Source organism: Vulpes lagopus, chromosome 4, assembly GCF_018345385.1.
Source record: "Vulpes lagopus strain Blue_001 chromosome 4, ASM1834538v1, whole genome shotgun sequence".
Classification (NCBI taxonomy): Eukaryota; Metazoa; Chordata; class Mammalia; order Carnivora; family Canidae; genus Vulpes; species Vulpes lagopus.
In genome coordinates this window covers 18212944-18235136 of record NC_054827.1, presented here as the reverse complement: position 1 = coordinate 18235136, position 22193 = coordinate 18212944, and the positions used below count along the sequence as shown (strand labels likewise).

General features: G+C 36.2%; 2 protein-coding genes across 26 annotated transcripts in view; one reads left to right on the top strand and one right to left on the bottom strand.

Moving 5' to 3' along the window:
- The window catches only part of PCM1 (pericentriolar material 1), an 80674-nt gene extending 66530 nt beyond the window's left edge, over positions 1 to 14144 (top strand). For 22 of the 24 annotated variants that reach the window (XM_041751267.1, XM_041751278.1, XM_041751268.1 and 19 more), the window contains 10 exons: positions 74 to 208; positions 2307 to 2504; positions 4316 to 4378; positions 4621 to 4756; positions 5050 to 5210; positions 7669 to 7753; positions 8271 to 8521; positions 10113 to 10205; positions 10306 to 10423; positions 12244 to 14144. In XM_041751267.1, the coding sequence (XP_041607201.1) occupies positions 74 to 208; positions 2307 to 2504; positions 4316 to 4378; positions 4621 to 4756; positions 5050 to 5210; positions 7669 to 7753; positions 8271 to 8521; positions 10113 to 10205; positions 10306 to 10423; positions 12244 to 12269 (1266 nt within the window). In that variant the 3' untranslated portion in view covers positions 12270 to 14144. Of the gene's footprint in view, positions 1 to 73; positions 209 to 2306; positions 2505 to 4315; positions 4379 to 4620; positions 4757 to 5049; positions 5211 to 7668; positions 7754 to 8270; positions 8522 to 10112; positions 10206 to 10305; positions 10424 to 12243 lie in introns of those variants that run through there. The other 2 variants (XM_041751263.1, XM_041751274.1) reach the window with 2 other exon arrangements.
- A 4396-nt stretch (positions 14145 to 18540) lies between these two features.
- ASAH1 (N-acylsphingosine amidohydrolase 1) overlaps positions 18541 to 22193 on the bottom strand; it is a 44757-nt gene continuing 41104 nt past the window's right edge. The window contains exons 11-14 of one of the 2 annotated variants that reach the window (XM_041751953.1): positions 21363 to 21494; positions 21133 to 21256; positions 20648 to 20704; positions 18541 to 19631 (exon numbers count right to left, since the gene is read on the bottom strand). In XM_041751953.1, coding sequence (XP_041607887.1) covers positions 19542 to 19631; positions 20648 to 20704; positions 21133 to 21256; positions 21363 to 21494 — 403 coding nt within the window. In that variant the 3' untranslated portion in view covers positions 18541 to 19541. The remainder of the gene's footprint in view (positions 19632 to 20647; positions 20705 to 21132; positions 21257 to 21362; positions 21495 to 22193) is intronic. The other variant, XM_041751954.1, reaches the window with a different exon arrangement.

Genomic DNA, 22193 nt, shown 5'->3' with positions numbered 1-22193 from the left:
AAAAAAATCGTGTGAATTAATATTTTTAAAACAATATTAAGTTTATATCCTAACCAACTATGATTTTTCTCAGGAGCACATGGATGAAGTATGCTCTTCTCAACTTCTAACTTCAGTAAGGCGTATGGTTTTGACCCTCACCCAGCAAAATGATGAGAGCAAAGAATTTGTGAAGTTCTTTCATAAACAACTTGGAAGTATATTACAGGTAAGAGTTTATACTTATATGGCCTACCCTCTAGTTTGGAACTTTTTGTTGTCATTTTCTGGCAGTACGCAATATATTCAAATAAATATTCATTCTGGCATCCTTTGGGGAAGACATTTCAGTACCTTTTTAGGTTATTCCTTTACCTGGTTTTAAAAAAATTGTATTAGGGCCTGCATCTTCATTTGACTCGATAATTTCTAAGGCCTGTCCAAACTATGATAAAATTTTGTTTTGATTTTTCTCCTTCCCAGTAAGAACATTTCAAGGTTGGGATGTTTAGAAAGTAATTCTATGATATTTTCTAAAATAATTTTTTATCAGTGTGGGAAATCATAGAAACTAGAAAACTGTTGATTGTAGAGACTTCTTAGGCTGTATGAGTAACTTTAAATTAATGTTAAGGTCATGGTTCTCAACTGAGGGCAATTTTGCAATGCCTGCAGACATTTTTCAGGCAGGAAGTGGCTGGTACTAATATCATGTGGCCTGTTAATAGTGCTGAGGTTGAGAATCCCTTTGTTAAGTAAGGCTACCTTAGTTCATCTGATAAGCATCTTTACAGTTTAAACACACTCATGTATTTTTTCCATTGAGATAGTTCAGTGACTTGTATTATTATTACTCCAAACTAGGAAATAGGTTTTTCTTTTCATCTTTATTACAAAAATTTTCCATAAAACTGTTCCTTCTTATTCTTGTGTTTTAGAGAGAGTATTATCACTTTGTGTATTAACTTTCTAAAAACCTTAGGCTTGATGCAAATTTCCACCACTATAATTTTCCATTTTGTTTTTATTAAGGCTAAACTATAAATTCAATAATAGATTTTAAGTTGTGCTGTCTCTAATTTTATTAACACATAATCTATAAAGAATATAAGACATGTGTTATGCAGTTTAACAATGTTTAGGATATTATTTTTTATAAATTTAAGTAGTTTATTCCTATAGAAAGAAATAACTCCATTCTAGAATCAGGCTCAAAGATAAATCATTTATAATTAAATATTTTTGTATTTTTGTTTATAAAGATCCATGTAATCCTACCTCAGTTTGTCTACTGTTACCATAATTGAGACAGATGCCAAAGTATTAATTTGGAAATATTTTTTTTTTTTTCCTTAAGAAAATCTGGCTGCTTTTCTTTTAATGCTATTCCTGATTCTTTTTTTCCCCCCACAAAGGAACCTAGAGAAGAATAAAGTTCAGTTTATAGTAAATCTTGCCCAGAGTACTGAAAATCTTTCATGAGGTAGAGCTTAAAATACCATCTTCTACTTTTTCTCTAAGAAACCTATTCAGTGAATTTTTTTTTTTTCACAAGGCAGCTTCATTTGTACTTCTTCCAAGATTGTGCTAGATAAGGTGGTTTTTTGGAAGGAGGAGACACAGAACATAGTTGTTTACCTGTTTTCTAAATGGCACAGTCCATACTTTTAGGAAGAAAAAGAACTGCAGTTTTATATTTAAAAAAATAAAAGTGTAGAATGTAGTTGGCTTATTCATTTGAAGATGCTGTATTTCAACTTGAATAGAGCTAAAGTGCCATTGTTTTTAAACTGATTGTGAAGGGAAAGTTTAAATTAGAATGACTGGCTGGCTTTATATAACATTTATGTAACATTTATATAACATTTAGAGAAGACTTTGTAATATCCTCTCTGGGCACCTCAGCTTCTCACTGTGGTACATATGTATCCCCTGGGTTGCTCATTTGTGGCTACCAGTTCTATTAATTAGGACAAAAGCTGTGGATGATCACATGTTCTTCCTTTTGTATACTCTTTAAGCAGGACTAGCATGATTCCTACTTAGAATATTAACTATCTTGGGTGCCTGGGTGGTCCATTTGGCTAAATGTCCAACTCTCGGTTTTAGCTCAGGTTATAGTCTTGGGGTCCTGAGATGGAGCCCAGCATAGGGCTCCATGCTCAGTGCGGAGTCTGCTTGATCTTAGCCATTAGTTTTAGCTTTTTTTCCACACTAAAAAGTAATAAAATTGTTTTTCGCTGAGTATTTAAATTTGTTAATCCTCTGTACTGCTCTACTCACAGTTAAAGTTTATCTTTAAAGTTACTTGGTTTACCTTTGAATAGGATTCACTGGCAAAATTTGCTGGCAGAAAACTGAAAGACTGTGGAGAAGATCTTCTTGTAGAGATATCTGAAGTGTTATTTAATGAATTGGCTTTCTTTAAGCTCATGCAAGATTTGGATAATAATAGTATAACTGTTAAACAGAAGTGCAAAAGGAAAATAGAAGCAGCTGGAGTGATACAGTCTTATGCCAAAGAGGTAAGTGACATTCATTTTGATTTTAGGAGTAGATAATAAGCCTAAAAATATAGTTCTTGATCATTATTAACTAAAATTATACTAGACCTCAGCCAATGTATTTTCTAAGTCATGGCACTTAATCAGATTACATAAGTCAGTACATATGCTAGCCACACACTGAATCTCAGATATAACAGCAGTGGCTAAAAGATCAGGAATGCAGACAGGAATTGGTGACAGGAATTATCAGACATCTTACCTTACTGTCACTTAAGTCTTCAGAGAAGAGAGGAAGACTGGGATCTGATCCTTGGCCAGCTGTCTGCAGTAGCTATTTCAACCTCGATAGATCTCAGATCTGCCAGGAATATTTATCACTCAGGCCAACACACATGCTTGTTTACAAGTTAAGGCTTTGGTTGCACATTTCTATAGCTTCTTTCACCCTATTAAGTTGGTCTTGATATGAAATTGGTCTCCATATGAAATTGGATGGGGTTTTTCTCCTTAACTTGAGGCATCACCAGAAGATTTCTACCTTAGACCTCTCCCTTCTCTTGACTCTCTAATAATGAGAAGGAAAGCATGTTGAGACCCAAAACACAAGGAGAAAACCCTTCTCCCTGAAACCTAAAAAGTAAGGTTCAAGCCATCCATTTCACACTTAATACTTTCACTTCTGACCTAGATTAAGTTTCAGATCATTCGAGCTATTGCTAAAAGCTTGAAGAAAATAAAACAGGATAAAACCATAATAAATTATCGGAAAGACTACTTTAAGATAGGCAGTCTCGGATGCCTGGGTGTCTCAGTGGTTGAGCATCTGCCTTTGGCTCAGGTCACGATCCCAGGAGTCCTGGGATTGAGTCCTGCATCGGGTTCCCCACAGGAAGCCTGCTTCTCCTTCTGCCTATGTCTCTGCCTCTCTTTCTGTCCCTAATAAACAAATGAATAAAATCTTTAAAGGAAAAAAAAATAGGCAGTCCTGTTAGGCCGTTTGAGTGGGTGAAGTATGAACTAACGCATGAAAGACAGTTTATAATGAAAGTGAAAGGGAACAACATTCCAGGCAGAGAGAACTATAAGTTCAAAGACACTGAGGCAGAATTGACCATTTGGGAGAACAGAAAGAAGGCCAGGGCAGCAGGAACACCTCCTGTGAGGTGAGAGTGTAGGAGATGAGGTCACCTAGGTAGGTAAGACCAAAAGTATGGGGCCTCAGCAACCATGGTAAGGACCTTCTGTTTGATTTTATTCTTAGCATGATGGAAACTCATGGAAAATTTTGAAATTGAGGAGTGATATCTCATGTGCAGTTCAGAAGATTTGTCTAGTTATATTATACTTGAGTTGTAGGATAGAAGAGAGGGAAGCAGAGACCAGTGGTAAGGCTGTTGGACGAGTCCAGGAGGAAATGTGATTAGCTTCCAGTGCACACCAGCATTTTGACGATCCAGTCAGTGAAGCATTCTTGTGATTGAGACGTGGATAATACAGTTAGAGCACAGGCTGGTTCCTGGTGTCTGACTTGTGCACTGAAGAGCTATTTACTGAGATTGGGAAAACTGAAGGAGGCTGAGGTTTGGGGAGGAAGTCAAGGTTTTTGTTTTAGAATTACTGAATTAGAGCTGCTCATTATTTAGGGAGATGTCTGGTAGGCAGTTTGGTTAGTTTAAAAGATTTTAATGAAAGAGTTTAATTTGGAAAGAATTCAAGAAAGCATTCAACTCTTTGGATTGTGGTAAAAATGCAGCATTTGTTAAATTACTGAATATCTAAATTTACTCCTGAGAAAGGTCATCCCTAAATTCTGCTTAATTTGCTTGTAGGCCAAAAGGATTCTTGAAGGAGATCATGGCTCACCTGCTGGAGAAATTGATGATGAAGACAAAGTATGTGGCTAATTAACTTATGTCTAAATATAATGCTTTTGAGACAAAAGATTAAATAACTTTAACAGCTTTTACCCTGTTTGAGAGAAAACTTTATTATCAGTTGTCCTTTCTTCTGACAAAACTTAATTTTCTTTTAAAAAAACTTTGTTATTTATATTAGATACTAATTTTTGTGATAAGTTTACTCTATATATTTTAAAATATATTTTAAGGAATTCATTACATGTATTTGTGGCTAGGACAAGGATGAAACTGAAACAGTTAAGCAGACTCAGACATCTGAGATATATGATGGTGATGGTCCCAAAAATGTGAGATCAGATGTTTCTGATCAAGAGGAAGATGAAGAAAGTGAAGAATGTCCGGTGTCTATTAGTAAGTGTAAAGATTCCATACCGGGTGTATACGTTAGCCCTTTTTAGGTCACTTATCCAAACAGTTGGGCGGAGTGTAATGGACGTAGAATTGTGTGTCCAACAATTCTGAACAGTCTGGTGTGGACTTGACCAAATGACCTGTCCTTTCAGCACCACACTGTCCTGCTTACTCTTTTGAAGATCTCAGATACCATATGTAAAGGACTTGCGTAATGTAGGAATGCAGTACATGGTAGCTTCTATTAAGACTCAGTGCTGGAAATTTACTAAAATCTCTGTTAATTAACTTAGACTTGTCCAAAGCTGAAACTCAGGCTTTGACTAATTATGGAAGTGGGGAAGACGAGAATGAGGATGAAGAAATAGAAGAATTTGAAGAGGGACCTGTGGATGTCCAGACGTCACTTCAGGCTAACACTGAAGCTACAGAAGAAACTGAACATGATGATCAGGTATTCCAGTCCAGACCAACACATCTTCCTCCAGTCTTCTTTAATTACTGAAGGCAGATCTTTTTAAAGATGTCAAAATTTACAGCTTCCTTGTTCTTGTTTTCATGAATAAACAAATTTCATTAATACCCTTATTGAAATCTCAAACACTAGTTTATTTTTGTATTTAGCAATGCTTATATGTATAACACTTTAATCTTTTTTTCTTTTTTGTGTGTGTAACAAGTCCTAAAAACTGACATTACTTGGAAGATCTGGAGTTTTCATTTATCTTTATGTATTTCCTACTTATACATGGAAATAGTATATAACAAAATCATTCCCTTTGCTACCTCCACTTCATCCTGTCCCACAGGCAGCACTTTGTATGATTTCTTTGGCTATTTGACTCTCTATTTCTGAATAGCATGTGTGTATTTTTATTTATTCACTTATGCACTTGACATTCTCTTTTGACTTCCTATTATAGTAGGTGAAGACTTTTTAGATCACTTATGACTCATTTAATTATATTAATCCTATCCTCATTCAGTTGTATCTTTTGCTTAAATCTACATTTAACCATAGATTTTATCAGACTACATAAATATTACTGACTGCCAAACTAAGCAAAAGCTTAGTCTTATACAATTTTTTCACCTGAAATTAGTAATTGTCTCAATTTTTTATTTGCCTAATTTTCTTTGACACACACCGAAGTCTTTGTTCTGCCCACCAATAGCTGTATAAACTTCTCAGTAGACTTTTCTGCACATACCCTTCCTGCTTCATCCTGGCTTTGGCTCTTCATTAGACTTGCTCACTAGCTAGCAGCCTGGGAATCCCCCTTGTCATTCTTTATTCCATTTGTTTCTGAAATCCAGTCTTCTCCTTTTACCTCATTTTGGTAGAGCAGATCTCTAGTACTTCTCTGAGAAAGAGTGCGTCAATGATAAATATTTTGAGACTTTTTAAATGTCTAAGAAAATCTTTAAATTCTTCCATGTTGAACCATTATCTTCCCTCAAATTTTTGAGGCATTACTCCTTTGTATTCCAGTTTTCAGTGCCTCTGTTGAGAAGGCTAATGCCTTTTTTAGTTCTGATTCTTTGTATCTTACTTCTTTCCCACATAACCCCATCCCCACCTCCACCCCCGCCCCCAGGAGTTCTGGAGTTTTACAGTGATACACATTGTTGTGCCTCTACTTTCATTCACTCTACTGGGTACTTAGTGGGTCTGTAAGTAATCAATAACCATGTCCTTTATTTTGGTAAATGTTCTTTTTTTTGTATTTCTTCCCCACTGTTTTTCTTTCATTCCTCTTGGAATTAATACTGTCAGACATTATTAGCCCTCATGGGTTGATTTTCTGATTTTCTCCTCTTCCTTTTATTCTCCCATTGCTTTTTGTTGTTGTTGTTTTACTTTCTGGAAGATTTAATACTTATACAAATGTCATATTTTTAATTTCTAAATATTTTTGTTTTGATTACTTTTTTATAGCATGCTGTTAGAGAGGCACTATCTTCTCTTACCCATCTGGAGGCTTTCTTCAAATGTCAGTGGTGCCTTCATTGTTTATACTAAAAAGATACACTAGAAAGCCAGTTGAGTTTGCTCTGGGCTTCGCTGTCAGGCTTAGATAGCTTTTTGACAGAAAATCCCAAATGTTGATAGCTATTGGTCTTTTCTCCGGAGTGGTTTGTTTTTGCAAAGGGTCTTCTATTCTCCTCCTGCCTAGGAGGAGGTCTATATTTATACTTCTTGGCTGCCTGTGTTCAGGAGCTAGATGTGGGCATGGTGCTGAAGGTACCATCACTATTCAAAGACTTGTGCTGAATCCTTGTTTTCAGCATGACATTTTACCCTATCCTTATTTGTGCTTTTTGCACCCCACCCTTAACCCTGGCAACCCCCGAGGTTTGAGGCTTACTAGTTCAACTTATCCAAAATATGGTCTCCCATTTTCTGTCAAAGTTGGGGGAGGGAACTTCAGTGTTTGCATTTTCTTTAAACAGCTTTCAGGAACCACCAGCACCACCTTCTTTTCATCCACACTATTCCCCTTCCGTGCATGAGGGGATTCTGATTTTGTTCTCTCCTCCTGCTAAAGGCACTAGGCTTTATCTTTCCCCCCTCAACTCTTCCATTCACTTAACATCTACAAATAAATGGATGTCTCTTAGTTTCATTCAAGAGAGTCTAATATGAAAATTAAAAAAAAAAAAAACCCAGTGGAATCCATAATACTCTAGTTCTCTATTATTTTGAGGTTAAGGAAAAAGTAAAACCTTTTTACTTAGCCATCTTAAAGTTTCAACTACAGCCGCCTTCTTGAACACTTTCAGAAGATATTTTTAAATTCCCTTGTATGAAAGTCTCAGGTTGGACAGACAACCTTACATTCTTAACCATCTCCTATATAATGGCCATATATTTTAGGCCTTGCTATTAAGACATCACTTTTTCCTTCTAGGTACTACAACATGACTTTGAAAAATCAGGAGAAAGCAAAAATGTCCCATCAGAACAAGATCCCACTACTAGTAAAGGCAAGAAATGTAAAGTGTTCAATTTTAAGATTATCTAAAGTGCCCTTAATGTGCTTAAAAGCTAAAAAAATTAATTCTTAGCTAATGTAAGTTTGAAGGTATTTTTGGACCTGATGTATGTCTTTTTTTCTTCCCCTAAATCCTTTGTAGAAAACAGGACTTTTTTCCTTCAAACAACTGCTCGAGAAAAGCTGATAAATAATTAAACACATAGAAAAAAATCTTACAAGAAAGTATCTTTAGATATAAATGTGGGGGATTTTTTAGAATACCCATTCCTGGGTATTACTCATGAATATCCTGCTTCATTAGAAATTGGGTGGATGTCAAGAGTCTAATTTTTAAAACATCCTCTGTTAAATCTGATCAATAATTTTAGGAATCACTGATAAGGAAAAATTTATAATTGTCTCTTTTTTTGGGTCTTAAATGTCTTGATTATTCATTCATACATACTAGTTGGTGTAATTTTAAAATTTAACAGCTGTTGCATTACACTAATGATAAGACTTTCTTTTCATAACAGATGACCAAGATAGTACTCCTGTGAAACCCTGTTACCTCAATATCTTGGAAAATGAGCAGCCTTTGAATAGCGCTGTCCAAAAAGACTCTCTGACTACCATCGATTCATCTAAACAGCCTAACCCTTTGCCTTTACCTGAAATCGAAACCTTGGTGCCTACAGTCAAAGAAGTTAAATCTGCTCAAGAAACTCCTGAAAGCTCTCTGGCTGGAAGTCCTGATACTGAATCTCCAGTGTTAGTGAATGACTATGTATGTATCATTTACATTTCATTTCCGTGCATATTTCTTCATTTTCAGGTTAACATTTTCAGTCTGTAAACACAGACTAGGTGTGTTTGTGTTTGTATTTAGATTTAGAAACTGCTGAAAGATATTTCTTACTCAAACTTACTTTAAACTTGAACAGAAGGGTGATAGTGAATTAGGATGATCATCTCAAAACCTATTCTTCTTTATAAATTTATGACCCAGATCTTGATTTTTAGGTGGCAACCTTGAGAGAGTTCAAGTTCAGATCTTGAACAAATTTGTGAATCATCATTAATCTCTTACAGAACCCATGCTTGACATCTCAATAGTTTTAGAACATTTCATAAATCTTTGATAAACCTGAAAGTTTACAGTTTGATAGCAGTAGACTCCTTCTCTATATATGGCAAATGAAAGACATATATGGTAGCAAATCTGTACCTAGGATGTAAGTAGGTAAGTTTTACTCTGGACATTTTCATTTCAGTTTAATTTTATAGCAAGTAAGTTATTTTTTTTTTTTTTGTAAGTTATTTTTTGGATCTTGAATTATGTTTTATAGACTTGGCGAAAATTGAGGGATTTTTAACAATATACTTTTAGGTCTAAGCAAGAATGTGTGTTTTGTTTTGTTTTGTTAATTAACATCAGTTTTCTTCCTAAAGATATAGTTTACAATTATGATTTCATAATTTCTCATTAAGGAAGTCTAATATTTCAAAAACAGTAGAGTAACTTAACTGTTTTGATGGCTTCATCAAACAAAAAATTAGCATTTACAACTCTGAAAGTTACCTCTGTTACAGAGTTGCTCTAGGAAGCAGTCAGTTGATATTAAGTCTGATAGAGGGACTTGAATTTGAAATTTAGGCAAGGGACACTCCTAAAGGTTTTTGCACAAGAATAACAAATGGCTGAAGTCATGGTTTTTGAAGATGAATATGATGACTGTGTAAGATAATGTCAAGAATGCTGTTAGGAGGCTCCCTTACCATAGGAATATCAAGTACAAGCTTAATGAGAGATAGAGATGGGTGAGAAATGTTGAAAGAGGAAAAATCTAAGGTTTCCACTTGAGTAATTGATAAAATGATACCATTAAAAATCAGAAAGGAGAAGTAGGAGAATAATGAAGTGATCACAGAAGTGAGTTATTAGATTCATGCTTCATCTTTCTCAACTTCCATAGAGTTGATACTGAAAGCCTGTAAATGTTTACTTATATTCTGCTGCATACACTCTGATGGGATTCCACAAAATTATCAAAAAACCAGAATTCTTGTTCTGTTTTAGTCCTCAGTGTAACTACTGTTTCTTCCTGTAACCTGCATAATAAGCTGGCTCTGTGTTTTTTTTTCAAATGGAGACAGAAATGCTTGACAGCATGCCCCATAGCTGCAAGTGCACGACCTGTCCTGTGCACTCCAGCTTTGCTTTTATTCATAGAGCTGAACACAGAAAAACCAAATAGGATAGAATTACTGATGTATACTCCTATATAAGAATCCATTTTATCTGTTGACATGGATGATTTTAAAGGCTTAGATCCAGAGATAGAGATTGCCTTCATTAAATATAATTTATCTTACAGGAAGCAGAATCTGGTAACATAAGTCAAAAATCTGATGAAGAAGACTTTGTGAAAGTTGAAGATTTACCACTTAAACTGACAATATACTCAGAGGTATTTTGCTCTCTTTAATTAAACTTGTCTTTATATAACAAATACTACTGGGATGAAAACTGATTTTTCAGGTTTTTTTTTTTTTTCCTTCATTTCAAAGGCAGATCTAAGGAAGAAAATGGTAGAAGAGCAACAGAAAAACCATTTATCTGGTGAAATACTATGTGAAATGCAGACCGAAGAATTAGCTGGGAATTCTCAGACACTAAAAGAACCTGGTAAGAGTTTCAACCATATCATACTGAAAAATTAACAAACCTTGGTACCATCATTTTGTTTTTTAAATCCATTATTAGTACTTGGAAGATTTAAGCCAAATACTGGAAGGGAAGCCTAATTCTGTAAAAAGTCTCGGTCCATTGCCTAATTTATAAAATAGTATTATCAGATAATTTTTTTGTTTTTAAAATCTTGAGTTTTAGCAGTGTAAGAGATGCACATAATTTAAGAAGGAAAGATACAAAAGAATTCATGATAACCTGGCAGTATCCCATTTAACTATTGGTTTTTAGTTTTTCTGGGTGAGACCTTGTATATTTCTGAATTAATATACTTGTAATTTTTCTTTTTTTTTTTTTTAATTTTTCTTAATTTAAAAAATTCAGACATCTCTTGTCTTCCATATGAAAAGTGAGCATTTGGATCTTTATTATTTTTGGTTTTTCTGTTCATGACCTTTATTTTAAATATATTTGTTTTCTAGTTCCATTAGCTTTGGTCGTAACTCCGCGGCTACCGCCTTTTCTTTCTGCTTTTTCTGTCCACTCTTACTTATCTTCTTACATTAAGGTTATAAAAACACATTTTTGTAACTAATAGTTAAAACTTACTTTTTCTGAAGACCATTTGGTGTAAAGATGACTCATTGGAGAGCCAATTGATAATCCCAGATTTCCTTCTTTATGGATCTAATAGCACAACCCCTGGGCCACCCAGAGGAGAATGTGTCTTACATCAAAATCAAACGATTTTCTTTTTGTTACTCTTATCAATTCATTAATCAAATTATATAAGATTTGGGGATCCCTGGGTGGTTCAGCGTTTGGCGCTTGCCTTCGGCCCAGGGCTTGATCGTGGAGACCTGGGATCGAGTCCCGCATTGGGCTCCCTGCATGGAACCTTGCTTCTGCCTCTCTCTCTCTGTGTCTCTCATGAATAAATAATCTTTAAAAAAATCATACAAGAGTTTTTTTTTTCCCCTAGAAATGAGGTGTGAAGAGAAGCATAGACTAAATTTCAAACTTTCAATTAATTTCCCAGTATTGAACCCAGTTCTCCTTGTTAGAATCTCACCTGCTGCCCCCTAATGGGTCCAGGCTGAGCCCCACCCCCTTTATCTTGTCTCCATCTGCTTTGAGCATTCCAGGGATTTGTCATCTCCTGGCCGGCTTTCCCTCCCAGCCACTCTTGTTGGTTGAGATTTAGTCAGTTTTATATAGTTTTCTTTTCTGGTGGGGAGTTTTCTTAAGAAGTATCTGCTCAGATTAGAAACGACAAATACCCACCATTTGCTTCAACGTGGATGGAACTGGAGGGTATTATGCTGAGTGAAATAAGTCAATCGGAGAAGGACAAACAGTGTATGTTCTCATTCATTTGGGGAATATGAATAATAGTGAAAGGGAATATAAAGGAAGGGAAAAGAAATGTTGGGAAATATCAGGAAGGGAGACAGAACATAAAGACTCCTAACTCGGGGAAACGAAATAGGGGTGGTGGAAGGGGAGGAGGGCGGGTGTTGGAGGGGAATGGGTGACGGGCACTGAGGTGGACACTTGACGGGATGAGCACTGGGTGTTTTTCTGTATGTTGGTAAATTAAACACCAATAAAAGTTAATTAAAAAAAAAAAAAAAAAAAAAAAAAAGAAGTATCTGCTCAGTATGCAATCTTCAAATGGAAACCATCACCTATTTTTAAACTAAATATCTCCTTTATAATACCTTAATGCTAAAAGTTTTAATGAAAGAGAACAGTATTAAATTCTAGTAAGTAAGGTGTTAATTCAGTAACTTACAGTGCATTATTCTGTTTTTCAGAAACAGTGGGAGCCCAAAGCGTATGAGAGGTCTTCAGAAGCTCATCTAACTCGCTTTACATAGTCAATGCATATATGAACTTGGCACTAAATAAACATCTGTTTTGATCTGTATAAAGATGTAAATTAGTTTGACACTGCATTCTTGATAGGTGTGCTAATTTCTGCCCGTGGCAGTTTAAAACATCAGAAACTGAATTCTGGACAGATTCCAGTCTTGATACACTCTGGGGTTTTCTTCTTTCTTTCCTTTTTTTAAAAATTTTTCTGTCGATTTTTTTTCCCCTTCCTTTGTGATGTTTGGTATCGTTAAATTTAAGATGTAGTTTTAAATAAAGTTTGGACTTCTCTGTAAAGTACTTTTTTTGGAAATTATGTTGAATTCTATACAGTAAAGTCACCCTTCTATATGATTCAGATATTCAGAGAAGAGCAAGAGTTAGAGAAATACAGAATTTAGTAAGACCAGCATTAGACGAGGCTTCCAAATAGTGTCAGTGTTGCTGCTGCTGGGTCTAGACACCTGCATGTCTTATTCTTGTGCAAGAACAGGCAAGTTATAAAGGTATCCAGGACATTGGTGAAGTTATTATAGCATGTAAATATTCTGTTCAAATTGGATGTTTAGAACACATGTCCTTATCAGATAAATATTTTCCAGAATTCAGTTCCTATCTATGTTGCCACGGTCTTTTAAAAAAAAAAGTTATATAATTAGGGAGTATTTCTGCACAAACAAGTAACACTGTGATAAATTTTACATGAAGAACCAAACCCTCTCAAGTAGGGATTTACAGAACTAAGTTTTATGTACCAGAATGTTAAGGCTCTATATGTCTTCAGACAAGCTTGCCTTTTGAGATGGTAATTTTAAGACCAAAGCATAACAGTTGATTCTGTGTGTGGTGAGAGAGAAGTAGATTTGCAAATGAAGTATTAAGTAATGAATATGTATGGAATTTCTTCATCACCAAGTAACTCAGTTTTTCAAAAGTGAATTATCTTTAGATTGCAAACTTGCAATATACCCAACTAAGGCTTCACAGCCAGTTAACAATTCAGTCATATGGGGTTTTTGTTGAATAAAATATGAAGAATTAGTTTCAGTTAGTGGTCTTTAAAATTTATTAACAATTTACTGAAATACCCAAAGAATTTGGTTGGTATTCCTTCAAAATTCTTATTTGCCATATACTTCAATGTAAAATTATAATGCCCAGTCAGGGAGTGTTAAATGAGGATTTCCCTTCAAGGACATTTACTATATTGCTAATTATGTGAAGTATAGCTCTCCCAACATTAATTTAAAAACCTATTCAGATAACCATTCAGAATCAGGAATTCTTACCCAGTTTGACTCCTGGGAAGCTGAAACAAATTAGATTATATGAATACTTAAGTTTCTATACATGTATGTTTTCTAGACTCTGAACAAAAAGGGGAGAATTTCATATTGACATTCAAGCCAAGCCTTACGCATATTATGGCTGCGTCTCTCTACCTGCAGATTAAAGTGCAATCCAGTGGAAGACCAATCCTATCGGAGTTATTTTCCTAGCACCTGTGACTTGTGTTACAGTTGCTGTCATCTACTCTTTTTTATTTTAGAAGATAATTCAGTTTTACAATCTCTGGGGCTGAAGATCAGATAACTTGTTTGACCCTTTCCTTAGTAACTGTTGCTCAAAGTTTAGGCAATAAATATTCCTATTCGTTAATGTTTAGGTTGAAAATCTGGTTATAGATAAAAGAGGAAGAAAAGGTGAAAATGAGAGAACCTTATGCAGGTTGAGAAAATGCTTAACATAGCTCACCAGACTGTGCAGGTACTCTTTGTATTTTGTAACATTCACTTTGCATAGCTGCTTTTTCACTGTTAATAAATGTATATCCTCCATACAACCATGAATTTGCATTTTCATTTAAACTGACATAATCATTTATGCCTTAGAATTTATTCCAGAATTATTTATGGCTTGACAATTTTAAATGTAAGAAAAAAAGAACCAAACAAACAAAAAATCTAAGACATGAAAAACAGAGACCCAACATCTAGTCAGGGAGGACTTACCAATTTAAGAGCATTTTTCTTACAGTAGGAATAACAATAAATAATATAAATATTAGAAATAACATAATTATACTATAATAACATAGAAATAATAGAATTACTCTGTAATTCTATTATTTCCTAACTATATCTCTTTCATATACTATGTAGAAAACATTCTCATATTACTCAAAAGTTAGACTGGCATGTTTCTTGTTTATTGCCCAGTTTTACTTAATATAAAGAGTTTATTCTTTACCTGTAAGAAACAATGAGCTCTGGATGTCACATGTTTCACTGTGCAAATACAGCTGCCTAGTTGCCTTGTCTGGAAGAGTGATCATTTCTTGTTCTTGCCATATAATTCTAATTGCTACTTTAATGTTGGTTGTCTTTATACATCTGGTTTCTTCCTCAGAATCATTGGTGTCTCTGCTTGGCTCATTTTCCATTAAGGAACAGAGAAGGGAATCCTGTGCCTTTAAATAACTTTGATTAATTTATTACCAGTTCATCTGCCCAGACTCATAATGTTTGGGCCAGCTATTTACAGAAAGTTATGGATTTGAATATTTTGAAAACAAATTGCATTATAGAGCTTGAGTTCAAGTTGTCTCTTACAAACCTCATTAATATACTAACAGTCCCTAACTTAATGATGGTTGGAATTATGGTTTTTCAACTTGATGATGGTGTGAAAGTAGTACAGGCATACTTTGAAGATATTACAGGTTTGGTTCTAGACCACTGCAATAAAGTGAGTCAAATATTTTTGGTTTCATATAAGGGTATATAAAAGTTTATGTTTACACTATACTGTAGACTATTGACTGTGCAATGGCTCTATGACTGAAAAAACAATGTGTTTTACTGCTAAAAAATGCTGTCATCTGAGCTTTTAGCAAGTTATAATCATTTTGCTGGTGGAAGGTCTTGCCTGGATATTGGTGGCTGCTGACTGATAAAGATTGGTGGTTGCTGAAGGCTGGGTTGGCCATGGCAATTTCTTAAAATAAAACAACAATGAAGTCTGCCCATATCAAATGATTTCCTTTCTTTTTAGCATACTGATGTGTTGGATAGCATTTTACCCACAGAACTACTTCCAAAATTAGAGTCAGTCCTCTCGCCCTGCTGCTCCTTAAGTTTATGTAATATTCTCCATCTTTTCCTGTCATTTCAACAATCTTCATAGCATCTTCCCCAGTAGATTCCATCTAAAGAAACCACTTTCTCTGCTCATCCATAAGAAGCAACTCCTCAGCCATTCAAGTTTTATAAGATTGCAGCAGTTCATACACACCTGTATCTACCCAACATGGGGCTTGAACTTACAACCCCAAGATCAAGAATTGCATGCTCTACTGAGCCAGGCACCCACCCTCCACTTCAGGCTCCACTCCTAATTCTAGTTCTATTATTTCCACAACATCTGTAGTTACTTCCTCCACTGAAGTCTTGAAGCCCCTTAAAGTCATCCTTGAGTGTTAGAATCAGCATCTTTCACACACTTGTTAACACTGATATTTTGACCTCTTCCATGAAGCACAATTGATTATGGCATCTAGAATGGTGAATTCCTTCCAGAAGGTTTAATTTACATTGCCCAGATCCATTTGAGTAATCACTGTCTAGGACAGTTACAGCCTTACAAATGTATTTCTTAAATAATAGGACTTGAAAGAACTACTCTTTGATTCATGTACTGCAGAATATGGATGTTGTGTTAGCAGGCTGAAAACAGCAGGAATCATGTACATCTCCATCAGAGCTCTCTGGTAACCAGGTACATTGTTAATGAGCAGTAATATTTTGAAAGAAGTCTTTTATTTCTGATCTGTAGGCCTCAACCATGGGCTTTGTTTACAGACTGGTCATTGAACACTGGCTTCAACTTAGTCACCAGGTGCATTAGCTCCTAACAGAGACAGCCTGTCCCTTGAAGCTTTGAAGCCAGGCCTTGATTTCTCTCTAGCTAATGAAGTCCTAAATGGCATCTTCGAAAAGAAAGCTCTTTCATCTGCACTGAAAATCTGTCGTTTAGTGGAGCCACTTTCCTTGATTTATCTGAGTTATATCTTCTGGGTGACTTTCTGCAGCTTCTATATCAGCACTTACTGCTTCACCCTGAAGTTTTATGTTATGGAGATGGCTTCTTCCCTTAAACCTCAGGACCCAACCACTGCTGGCTTCCAGCTTTTCTTCTGCAGCTTCTCCAGACCTCTCTCAGCCTTCACAGGATTGAAGAGAGTTAGAGTCTTTCTCTGGATCAGGCTGTGGCTTGTGGGGATGTTGTGGCTGGCTTGATCTTCTTACCGGACCACTAAAACTTTCTCTGTATCAGCTGTAAGGCTGTTTTGCTTTCTAACCTATGTGTGTTCACCAGAACAGCACTTTCAATGTCTCTGAAGAACTTTTTCTTTGCATTCACTACTTGCCAGGTTTGGCCCAAGAGCCCTAGTTTTCAGCCCTTCGTGGGTTTCTATGTGCCTTCCTCACTAAGCTTAGTCATCTTTAGCTTTTCATTTACAGTGAGAGACATGGCAACATACTGAATGGGAGGAGATACCTGCCAATGACTTATCCAATGAAGAATATCCAAAATACATAACACCTAAAACACAATAACAAAAAAGAAAAATCCTATTAAAAATAGGTGGAAGATCTGAATAGGCATTTTTCCAAAGAAGACATCCAGATGGCCAACATACACATGAAAAGATGCTCAACATCACTAATTACCAGGGAAATGCAAATCAAAACCACAATGAGATATCACCTCACACCTGTCAGAATGGCTGTTATCAAAAAGATTAACATCTATGTGTAGGTGAGGCTGTGGAGAAAAAGGAACCCTCATGCACTGCTGGGAATGCAAACTGGTGCAGCAACAGTACTGGACAACAGTACAGAGGTTCCTTAAAAAATTAAAAACTGCAATTCCACCCGATCCAGTAATGCCTCTACTGGCCATTTGCCCAAAGAAAATGAAAATATTAATTCAAAGAGTTATCTGCACCCCTATGTATACCAGCATTGTTTACAATAACCAACACATAGAAGCAACACAGTGTCCATCAATAAATAAATGGACATTTGAACACTTGGAAGCCACTGTATGGTTCTAAATTTGCCTAATTTCAATACTGCGGTGTCTCAGGGAGTAGGGAGGCCCATGGAGAAGGACAGAGACGGCAGGTAGGTCACCAAATCAAATACAGTAACAATGAAAAAGCCTGGAATTTTGTGAGGATTACTAAAATGTGACACAGGCACAAAATAGCAGATGCTGTTAGAAAACGGTGCTGCTAGACATGCTTGACGCAGGGCTGCCACAAACCTATTTGTAAAAAACAGTATCTGTGAAGCACAGTTAAAGCAAAGTGCAATAAAACGAAGTACACCTGTAGTCTTACTAATGTCCTCTCCAAATTAACAAAGCAGTTACTACCACCATCCAGTGGGAACATCTTGATAAACACCCTCCCCGTTCTCTTTCTATATTCTAGATGTGTATCTAATTATGCCTAAGTACATCTATAAATAGGCTTATACTCTATATCCTATTTTATAAGTGTTTTTCTTTTTTAACCACTGAGCATCATTACCGAGAATCTTACTGCCAGTTGTTACTTCCTCCATATTCTTTGATGTGGTCCTGAGGAACTGGTCTAAAACAGCATCTCACGTATTTATTATGAATATCAAAAGCTACAACTTTAGAAAAAAATACAAGTTAACCTGACTTCATTTTTATAAGAGGGACAAAATCTGAAGGTTTTTTTTTTTTTTTTTAAAGATTGTATCTATTTTTTTAAGTAATCACACCCAACATTGGGCTTGGACTCATGACTCCCAACATTGAGTCGCAAGCTCCTGCGACTGAGCCAGCCAGGCACTCTTGAGGTTTTGTTTTTTTTTTTTAATCAAATCTTATTTTAATACAAGTCCTCTTGTAACCCTCTCACTTCACTAAGACAGTACTAGCATCACTATAGTTTTGTGGAAGCACCTCCTTCCAGGGGAAAAGTAGCCTTTGCACACCTGTGTCCTGTTGACACCACTGGGTTTAGAGGTGGTAAGATTAGTCATGTAAGATAGTGGCCATTTAATCATAAGTTGAAGAACCCACCTACATAACCCTTATAATTTAATTCAGATGCTGTGTTCAGCTTCCATTTCTCCATAACCGCCGCCCTCACACCGGCATGTGGGTATCCGGAGAATCAGCATACGTGACTGCTGACAGTACTTCCAGGGATTGTTTATTGAGCATCATGAGTACACGACATTATACAAAATGAAGTGGATACAGTCTCGCCCAACTGGCATGCATTTCACAGTTAATGGTTAATGTCTGAAAGGTTATTAATAAGTTCTATTAGCACTTTCATAAATAGACTGATTTCTGAAAAACACTTTTAGTAACTTAAGTTTTTTAAAAATACATATTGATCAGAGAAACAAACTAAACATTTATTACATGAATGATATTTATGTAAGTTTATGGGTTCACCTCTCAATTTTCACAAGGCTTTGACCTCTTCACAGAACCTGGAACTCAGTTTCTGAAGTTAACAACTGCCTAGAGTTTCTGGGAGGTAGAGTAATTATGAAAAAAGGGACGTGTCAATTCTGAGCATGAAAGGCTGCCTTGTACATGGATTACTTCATGAACCTAAAAAATTGCTTCTATTCAGGGTCAAAAGCTCAAGTATTCTTGCCTATTAAGATTAATACACAGTTGAATGTCTGTCTCATCCCCCTCCAATCAAAATTAGTGAAATTACATTGCTGTCACAGACAGCAAAGACCACAGAATGCTAATTTTAATAGTAGTTGGAACCAGAAGGAAAGAAAAACATACAAATATGTGGATTAAAGTGAAAAACTGAACAATGTACAGATGTGCTGGATTCAACACCCACCAAGATTCTTGCTTCATTCTATGGAGGTGGGTCCCATATGTCATTGCCCATCCCCATCCCCAAATGTCAAAGTAAAGAGAAACTGTAAATTCTAGATGATTGATTTTTGTACATAAAGAAGTTACCTGTAAATGAGGAGAATCAACTGTTATGGCAAAAATAGCCTGTGAACTGTAAACATAAGAAAGACAAGCCCATGCCTCCACAAGAAACTGCCAAGTCTTGGTCTTTGCAAGGACATCAGACGGCTGCACTAGGTGGATGCATGTGAGTTTCCATCTTCATGCCACAGACAGAGCATTCTAGGGGCCAGGTGTGTGCTCACCAACCTATGCAAGGGTCTGGGCAATCCCGCAGGTAAGTTTCATATTGACCTTTGGTAACGTCCATCAAGGTTGTGAATACAGTCAGCTGAAAGAAAAGTTACATTTACTTTAAGGATCTTTCCAATTCTAAGGTGTCCTGACTTCTACTGGCATTTCTATACATGTCAAACTGCTTTATGAAGTTACTTAATATAAAATAATACATAAATTGTATATAAATAAAGTCATAAAAATAAATATACAAAGACAAATAGTCAATAACAATTATAGTTCACCATTTAGGAATACAACTGAAAAAATAAACAACTAACTTCAATAGAGCCACTATTCCGAGTCATGAATATAAATAGGCTCAGGAAAGAATCCCCTCAGTTCCTTAGAGATCTTATTTCTAAGTAGGACACTGCTTCGCCACAACACTTTAACCCTTGACCCTCCTCAACAGTATCACCAGTGGTCCTTGCAAAACCTAATGGCGTATACCGTGGACTGTACCGGCTCAGCTGTGGCTGTCCTTATCCTTAGCGCATTTGCTTTCTTTCTTTTTTAAAAAATTTTATTTATTTGACAGAGAGTGCATGAGCAGGGGGAAAGGATTTCTGAGAAAGGAGCCCAAAGCAGGGCGCGATCCCAGGACCATGACCTGAGCCCAAGGCAGACACCTCACCAGCTGAGCCCCCCCAGCCCCCCCGCCCTTACTGCGTTTCTAACACAGTGGGGGAAACTATGCAGGCACAAAACTCTGTCTGTAAACAGACTTCAGACCTGGCTGAGTTTTAGGTGTTAGTTGTGTACAGCATGAAATTTCTGACAGGGTAAGTCAAAAGTAAAAGGCTACATATAAATGTTGTGGAAGTAAAACTGGAAACAGTACTTTGACCAATTTGGACATCAAACAACATAACAACATTAATCAATCTGTCCTATCCCAAGAGTTACTGTTTTAGTCACATAAAACATTTTTAAAAATCAACCTTATGGGGAACAGGACTTGGGGTCCTAGCTCCAACTGATCCAAGATAACAGGGAAAAATAAAACACAGGACCAAGTTATTTTCCTAAAAGTGTATATATATATATATATTTTTTTTTTTTAAATACCTTGTTAAGGACAGGTTTTGTTGATAGGACATCATACATGGTTGCAAATGAGATATTCTAAAACACAAAAATAATTGAGTTCATTAAATTAAATGCATATGTCAGTAGCCTTATGCACAAAAATAGGTCATCAGAAACCATGACATTCTTGTCTACCTCCCCACAATCCCCCTAAAGAACTGCCCTTGGCATCGCTGGTAGTTAGAAACAGAGCTAATTGGATTAACATTAACAACTTTTTCTCTCCTGCCCTCTTAATTCTTGCCTGTTTGTCATTCAACTTCACACAGTGGTGTCCAGCATTAGAGTCAAAAAGGCAAGTACAATACAACTTTGATCTTTAGATTCAAAACAAAAACAGTACAGACTGTCCAGCGATACTTCCCAGAAAGTTTATCAATTCTTCAAAGGCCAAAGAAAAATGCCACAACTAAGATAATCTTTAAAGGTCACCATTTCTTTCTACATATGACATGTGAATGTACCTCTTGGGTTGTCTGGTTTAGACACATCTTTGCAGGTGTTCTGCGATCATCAAGAAAGAGAGGATTTTTCCAACGGTCATAATTTGTTTGTACCACATACCATCTATTCTGCTTGGGATTGAGTCTAGATAGAAAAGAAGAAATTCTGCTTAGGCTTCCTACCTTAAACTCATAAATATGTCAGTCTATGCTTTAGTTTCTGCTTACTTTGTGTGAACACGTGTACTTACTCATATACATCCAAAGACTGTTTTCTATCTCGTGTGATCACACAACCCTCCCCAGACTTGTTGCCTCCCAGGATAAAGTATGCTGGGGCCAATATCTTGGTTTTGATCAATGTATTCTTGGCTTCTTCGTAACTACATAGAAACACCAAAAAAGAAAAAAGTAAACATTTTTAGGTGACTTGGAATGAAAAATTTTTAGCTGTGGAGACTAAAGGAACACAAGTCTCTGAGAAACATGTTCTTTTTTTTATTATTTTTTCTTTAAGATTTTATTTATTCATGACAGAGAGAGAGAGAGAGGGAGGCAGAGACACAGGCAGAGGGAGAAGCAGGCTCCATGCAGGGAGCCCGACGTGGGACTCGATCCCGGGTCTCCAGGATCACACCCTGGGTGGAAGACGGTGCCAAACTGCTGGGGCATCAGGGCTGCCCAACATGTTCTTTTAAAAAAGGGTGGTGCACAATGGCTCATGGAGGAACAACCGCTGACACCATGTGGTAAAACCAAGATCTGAAATATCCCCTAATGTGAAGGACAAACCAAATGGCCTCAAGAAATTATCTTCCACCCTTATTGTTTAAGCCTTTTAGTCAACAACAGATCAAGAGGAAATAATATTACTATTTATAGAACTTAGGGAATAGAACGTAACCTTGAAAACTAGGGCTTTTAGAAATCAAAGTGGATTTTCAGAAAAGCCACTATATCTTACTCCCTTGAACTCATTAAAAATCAGATACCCATTTATTCTAGATCACTTGGATGTGGTGCTAGCTACTATTACAAGATTTCTGCACCAGCGCAGAATTAAACTAGGTTAACAGATATTA